At 40.5% G+C, this 7,485-nt stretch overlaps 1 protein-coding gene across 2 annotated transcripts; it reads left to right on the top strand.

Moving 5' to 3' along the window:
- The first annotated feature begins 1,025 nt into the window (after positions 1 to 1,025).
- SRP19 (signal recognition particle 19) lies at positions 1,026 to 7,485 on the top strand. Of its 2 annotated transcripts, XM_067731422.1 has the most exons (5): positions 1,026 to 1,180; positions 1,831 to 1,906; positions 4,214 to 4,285; positions 4,380 to 4,491; positions 6,941 to 7,485. In XM_067731422.1, exons 1-5 carry the CDS (start codon positions 1,062 to 1,064, stop codon positions 7,072 to 7,074), a joined length of 513 nt encoding a protein of 170 aa, XP_067587523.1. In that variant the 5' UTR covers positions 1,026 to 1,061; the 3' UTR covers positions 7,075 to 7,485. The 2 variants fall into 2 exon arrangements, with proteins under 2 accessions (XP_067587523.1, XP_067587524.1); XM_067731423.1 differs by lacking the exon at positions 1,831 to 1,906 and having other exon boundaries at positions 1,028 to 1,180.

Below are 7,485 nucleotides of genomic sequence, written 5' to 3'. Positions count from 1 at the left end.
ACAGAGGCTGGAGATGGAATGTAGACAAATCTTACTCATAAACACCACGTTGTGCTCTGGAATTCTCCCCGTGACAGTTATCCTAGGGCAAATTCTCAGACTTCTGTAGAAACTGGTTTGGTTTGGTCATTGCATGAAGCTGTTTTTACAGGAATCTAGTGCACTTTATAAAAAAGTAAGACATTTATATACATCAGCACCAAACTAATCCACCAAACTAAGACACTAGTACAAGGAAGATTGAGAGACAGGAACTGAGGGGATGGAGAAAAATCAGGGGCTTCCAGTCAGACCAGCTGGGTATTTATGCTCAGCCATCACCAGCGTTGAATGGCGAAAATTACCCAGCCTCGCGGAGACTCAAGCCTTTGGGCAGATTTTTGTTTTGTTTGTTTATTTTGTTTCTTCAGTTTTAGAAGAAAATACCTATTTTACCCTTGTCCGGTTTTCTGAATAAACGGCCGCTACGAAAATAGGAATAAAGTTGTGTTTAAAGAATGGGATACTGCAACAGTGTTTTGCAATTAACCTAAGGTATGTAAAAATACAGTGAATTTTAGGGTAAAGGTTTTGAAAAGTGTATAGTCAAACTTCTAACATTATACAGCACACTGAAATACAGTGCCAAGTAATTTTGCTAGTTCCATTTTTGCCAAGTTGAAAGCGAGCTGCAGGGCCCAAGAGCGGTTAAAGATTAAACATAAAGGGTATTTTCTTGCCTACTCTAACAACTTGCTCGGAACTCACAGATCACCCGCGGTGTGGAGCCCTACTCTAAGGACGAGAGAAGTTAGCGGCATCCAATCGCAATGTGAAATTGGCCAAGAAAGCGCGTGAACGCTTAAGCCAATTTTAGCGACAGGGCAAGCGCCCCAAAGGCTGGTTTTGGCGAGATCTTGAGAAGCGAAGGAATTACTAGCGTTCGTGGACCCTCTCGCGAGAGGTTTCGACGCCACGTCAGAAACTAGAGACCCTGACGCCGAGCGACAGGTACTGGAACAAACCGACGGTGAAAAAAGGCGGACGCAAAAGCGCTTCGGTGGGCAGGACTTCCGCCGGAAATGGGGTGGTCTGGGAGATCGCCGAGAGGAATTCAGGCTGGGTTTTTCTTTCGAGTTCGGCCTGGGGTCTGGGTGAAGATGGCTTGCGCCGCTGCGCGGTCCCCGGCCGACCAGGACAGGTGAGTCCGGAGAGAGGAAGGGGCTTGCGGCGAGCCCGCGGGTGTTGCGCAGACTTCCCCAGCCCTGAGGAAGGCTCGCCGTGGGAGCTCAGCCCCAGCCCCGGGCTCCGGGCCTGTCCTCCGGCGCCCGTTCCTCCCTGAGGCCGGCTGCGCCAGGGCTGTTCGCAGGTCCCTAGATCCCAACTTTACCTAGCTCAGTGTTTACCTTTACCTGTACGTGAGACCGAGGACTTTGGGTGCTACGTGGACATGACGTTAAGTAATCACAGTGTGAAAAATCTGTTCTTTCAGTTGTTGGTGCGTTCGGAAAGGCTCGTTTGAGTTCTTTCAAGCCTTTAATACCTCAGACTTGTAGTTTCTATATAAGAGAGCAGGCCCCACCATCAGAAGCTTTTGACAGGCACCTGTATCTAACTGAACAGTTACGGCGTTGCTTCCTTCCTCCCTCCCTCTAGCAAGTGATTTTTTTTCCATCTAAGTTAAAGTTCGCTTTTTAAGTAGAGGGGAGGCAATTTAAAGAAAAAAAGTTAACCACATAACAGTATAGGTGTACCGGCAATCCTGATGATGATGATGATGATGAAAGAAAGAATGAATGAACTTTTGGAAATATTTCTCGAGTGATACCAGCTGGGCTTTTCCTGTGGCAGGTTCATTTGTATCTATCCTGCTTATTTAAATAACAAGAAGACCATAGCGGAGGGGCGGCGAATCCCCATAAGTAAGGTAAGCGGGCTGATACGTCTGTCTTTGAGGGCCTGGGGAGGTTGTATTGTCAGGGCCACAAAGGCTTCTTTTACTTTACTGCATTGTTTGGGGCATGAGGAGAACGGCAGCCAGCAATTGGGGTGCTTTCATTAATAATGGTGATGCAGGAGGGCACTGATTCATAACTGAAAGAATTTTTTAAGTGGTTCTTCATGAGCCTGTGTTTGAAAGAAGTTGGGGGTGGAGTGTTGTAGGGTTTGCACGTTTTTGTTTTTTTAAACTTAAGGTTATGACACTCTTTCCCTTAATAAAGGAAACCAAAATTCTGGCATTGTACAATATGATATACAGAATGCAGCTGTGTTTTTAAACAAGACTTGCAGAAAATTCACATATGTTGAGTTTTACAGTTTTATGTCCATTATCATCGTCATCGTCTTCTTTTTGAGAGGGGTAAAGTTACTTTAAAATTAATACTTTTTAAAAGTACGTTTTTATAGTTTTAAAAGAGATGATTTCTGCCTTGTGCTGTTTCAGTAGGAAAACCCGAGTTCTTAGTTGGCCTGGTGGCTTAAGTTTAGAAAGTGCCTAGTGCCAAGCGAAGGGGGTCTTTGTAGCTATTCATTTTCAAAATTAATATGTTATATTCTATTTTTTTAAGATTAATTTACATTTTGTAATCTGATGATGGATTTAAGGAACTTGGCCTGAAGCAGTACATTATTTTTGTGTTATTTAATATCTCTCATTCTACTGCTTAAATGTGTAGAGGAAAGTCTGCTTTGCTGCTACAGGGTAAAAGAGAAGACGCCACAGCACTGATTCAGAATAATGCCTAACATCAAGCCACATTGACAGAGGCCTCTGGAAGCAAGATCTCAAGATAATTTGGAGAATGATTGAATTGTTTTTAGTTTTATTGATTTATAGCATACATACGGAAACATACGTAAATCTTACGTGTTTATTTTGATTAAATTTCATAAAATGAGTACGCATGGGTAACCAAGCACCCAGATTTTAAAAAGAACACGTTACCAGCACTCAGGAAGATTCCTTTACGTCCCTTCCCAGTCTCTGTTCCTTCCATATACACTCACTACAAAGGATGACCCCTGCCCTGACTTCCGATACCATAGATTACTGTTGCTTGTTTCTTATTTTATTTCAGTGGCATTACACACTATGTACTTTCATGTCTGTCTGATTTCAATGAACATGAAGCTTATGAGGTTTCAGCTTACAAGTGCTTATACCCTGCATTTGTGAGTGTAGTTTGTTGAATTTCATTGCTCTGTTGTAGGGTTTCCCGACAGCAGCACCACCAGCGTTTTGAGCCAGATGATTCATGGTTGCAGAGGCTGTGCTGTGCTGTGTGGGGTTTAGCGGCATCCTTGGCTTCTACCCATCAGAAGCCAGTGCCCTACCCCACCCTAGTTGTGATGATCAAAAATGTCTCCTAGCATTGCTGAATGTCAGGGGGCAAAATTACCTTGCTGAAAGCCACTGCTCTGTAGTACTGCATTGTGTGTATATACCACGGTCCAGCCTACTATTGATGGATAGTTGGGTTGTTTCTAGTTTGGGGCTATTAAAAATAGTGCTACTGTGAACATTCTTGAGATTGTCTATTTTGTATTTTTCCTCGATAACATACCTATAGCAGTGGAATTGCATGGCCATAAAAAATGCATATATTTAACTTTAGTAGATACTGCCAAACAGTTTTCTAAAGTGGTTGCATCTGTATTATGTAGACTTCTTGAAAAAAGCCCCTTGTGGCAAAGACAGCTCCTAGCATATATTTATTTAATAGACAGATGTGTCCATCAAAGTGTACCAATAATGACTACAGAATTCTGAGGGCTTCTGGAGGAGCCAGAAAGGGTACTTGGTGATCAGGACAAACACTGCTCCTCATTAAGCAATGGAATCTCCATTAGCCATACTAAGCTTTGTCTATGCTGAATATAAGGTTGTTATACCTTATAATTTGCTGAGTATGGACACTAAAGAGTAAATACAGACAGAAAGAAAGAAAGGAGGGAGGGAGGAAATGGTTGCATCTGTAATAGTTGTTTAACCGGTATTAACCCTGTGAAGTTTATGTTCTTTTGGAAGGAGGTGGATACACAAGTATGAATCAGTGTGAGTCCCAGGAATTTAAAAATTACAATCGAAACAACTGTACCTAAAAAAAAAAAAAAAAGGAAACCTAGGATTTTGGTATGTGTTTTGATCAGATATTTGAAATGATTTATACAACAATGTAGCAATATCCACTTAAAGCTGAGCTATTTAGTGTTTTTGTTTTTAACTTTTCAGGCTGTTGAAAATCCTACAGCTACAGAGATTCAGGATGTATGCTCAGCAGTTGGACTTAATGTATTTCTTGAGGTATGATATGGTTCTTTGTTCACTATTTTCCATACTCATCTCATTGACATAATAACTTTCTTAAAGCCTGTTTTTATTTATTTCTTTATGTTAGAAAAATAAAATGTACTCTAGAGAATGGAATCGTGATCTTCAGTACAGGGGCAGGGTCCGGGTCCAGCTCAAACAGGAAGATGGCAGCCTCTGTCTTGTACAGTTCCCGTCACGTAAGTTTTTTTTAATGAATGAATTAAGTTTGGGATAGGTTACTCCTCTACACTGTCAAAAATGTTCTAAAACTGACCTTTTGACAGGTCAAAAATGTAATTTGCATTCTATAGATTAATTTAGAAAAAGGGCTGCTGCTGATGCAGAGAGGTAAACAGTGCTTTTAACTTCTTTTAAGTTAAGGACCTTTGAGAATGTGATGAAACCTACTAATCATTTCTCCAAAAAAAACACATTGTTGCGTGAACATTTTATAATCCTCTGGAAGTCCCATCATTGTTCCCAGGTTAAGAATGTGAAATTATTAAATGGTCACACATTACTGCTATTTCAGATCCTAGAGACCCTTGAGGTCTGCTATTCATTTCTGTCAGTAAATTTAAAAAGCCATATTGAGGGCTTCCCTGGTGGCGCAGTGCTTAAGAATCCGCCTGCCAATGCAGGGGACATGGGTTCAAGCCCTGGTCTGGGAAGATCCCACATGCCGTGGAGCAGCTAAGCCCGTGCGCCACAACTACTGAGCCTGTGCTCTGGAGCCCGCGAGCTACAACTGCTGAGCCCACATCCCACAACTACTGAAGCCCGTGCGCCTAGAGCCCGCGCTCCGCAACAAGAGAAGCCACCGCAGTGAGAAGCCCATGCACTGCAACAAAGAGTAGACCTCGCTAACCGCAACTAGAGAAAGCCCATGCGCAGCAACTAAGACCCAACGCTGCCAAAAAATATATAAATAAATAAATTTATTAAATAAAAAAATAAAAACCCATATTGAGGGAATTCCCTGGCGGTCCAGTGGTTAGGACTCTGTGCTCTCACTGCCAGGGGCCCAGGGTTCAATCCCCAGTCAGGGAACTAAGATCACACAAGCTGCACAGGGTGGCCAAAATAAATAAATAAATAAATTTAAAAATTAAAAATAAAAAGCCATATTGAGCGAAAAACGCAAGAGATATGCATAGTGTGGTGCCACTTAGGTATACATTTAAATACAAAATATGACTGTTTATTGATTGATGTATATGCAGTATTGTTTATTGACATATATATAAACACTTTTGAAATGGACTAGAAGAAAACACCAAGTCTTAAGGTAGTAGTTAACCTAATGGCAAGTAGGGAGTGAGGAGTGTGGTCAGGGGTGTGATGGTCAGAGTAGATTGTAGCATTAGCTCTAGTGTTTTATTTCTTAAAAAACAATGAGAACCAAACAAAACAAACTTCAGTATTCCAATATATTAACTCGGTGTATTGGGAAGATGAGTATTTATTTACATGTAATTCTTTACTTTTCTGAATTTTTTATTTGTAAAAAATATGTTCTAGGTTTTTTAAATGGAGCTGTTAATTTTTTTCTTGACACAGTAACCCCAAAGTGACAACTGAATTGTTTTTAATTGAATTAAAATAACTGGTTATTATTCTAACATAATTATTTGGTTATTAATATCTACCAAAACCTGTCAGGATTGGTAGATATTTCTAGAAACTTAAGGGTCTGACTCAGGAATGACAGGTGGTATATTCAGTGTATTTTTTCTTTTCTTTGGCATCTTCCTACACTACTTCTTACAAGTCAAAAGACCAAAAAAAAACAAAAACAAAAACCATCAACCTTTTGCTTTGACTAGTTAATAACATAGAAGTAAAAACTACAGTTGAAAAGATGTTGCTTCCTGTTTCCAGTAAGAAAACAGTAAGAAAGTAAAAAACAGAGCTGAGCGGCTGATGTGTTGAAAGCAGCCACTGGAGCTGGAGGAGGTGGTTGGTGCCCAGAGCAGGGGGCACGTGGGCATAAATCATTTGGGCGTGTGAGTGACATATTTTGTAGCTTAATGACATGGGCGTTTGCTGTAAGATTGAGAGGGCCTGTGCTTCCTAGCTTAAGTTACAATGATATCCTGACTCTGTTTTCAGCTTGTTATGTTTAGATATATTTTCCTTTGATCTTCAAGCCAATTCCTAGGACCAAGATCAAATTTTTTATTTCAAATAAAGTGTTCTAAATTTTTATTTTGTTCATTTAAATATTTCAGCATTGTTCTTAATACATTTTCTCCAGGAAAGGTCCCCACTTGAGAAAATCAGTGTCTTCATAGTCATTTGATTTTTTTCTTTTTCTTTTTTTTTTGGTACGCGGGCCTCTCACTGCTGTGGCCTCTCCCGTCGCGGAGCATAGGCTCCGGACACGCAGGCTCAGCGGCCATGGCTCACGGGCCCAGCCGCTCCGCAGCATGTGGAATCTTCCCGGACCGAGGCATGAACCCATGTCCCCTGCATCAGCAGGGGGACTCCCAACCACTGCGCCACCAGGGAAGCCCTGATTTTTTCTTTTTAAATTCTTATTTTCTTGATGTGGTGATGATTTCTTAAACTTCATGATTTTCAAGTTAACGACCTTTTATGTCTTATTTCTCAGATTATACACTAAGCCTAACTTCTTGTTCCTAGGTAAGTCAGTAATGTTGTATGCTGCAGAAATGATACCTAAACTGAAAACAAGGACACAAAAAACCGGAGGTGGTGACCAGAGTCTTCAGCAAGGAGAGGGAAGTAAAAAAGGGAAAGGAAAGAAGAAGAAGTGACCTGGTATGAGAATCAAGGATGTGGTACTACTGTAAGAGACATGAATGGAGGTTTCTCATTTGTATCTGAGAGAAACAGAAACTTTCTGTTTGCATCATTTAACTGAACTATGAACATTTGTGCCTCCCAGCTTCAGCATCAGAGTTGACAATGAAATAAATTTACATCAGAAATATGCATCCAGCTCTTAGGAAGTATAAAAGAAATTTTTTCTTTTTGCCTTTTAATGCAGTTTTTGTGAAAGAAAGAATCATTTTTTTTAAATGGACAGTGGACTCTACCATAAGTTACTTGAAATCCTATATCTGTTTGTCCTCTGTGTAAACATGTTTCAGATAAATGAGTTTACTAAGATTTGAAGTACACATTTTGTTCCTCTTTTAAGTTAATGAAATAAATTTCAAACTGAC

This window comes from Pseudorca crassidens, chromosome 3 (assembly GCF_039906515.1).
Source record: "Pseudorca crassidens isolate mPseCra1 chromosome 3, mPseCra1.hap1, whole genome shotgun sequence".
NCBI lineage: Eukaryota > Metazoa > Chordata > Mammalia > Artiodactyla > Delphinidae > Pseudorca > Pseudorca crassidens.
Note: the sequence above shows the minus strand (reverse complement) of the source record. Positions and strands in the feature narration are given on the sequence as shown.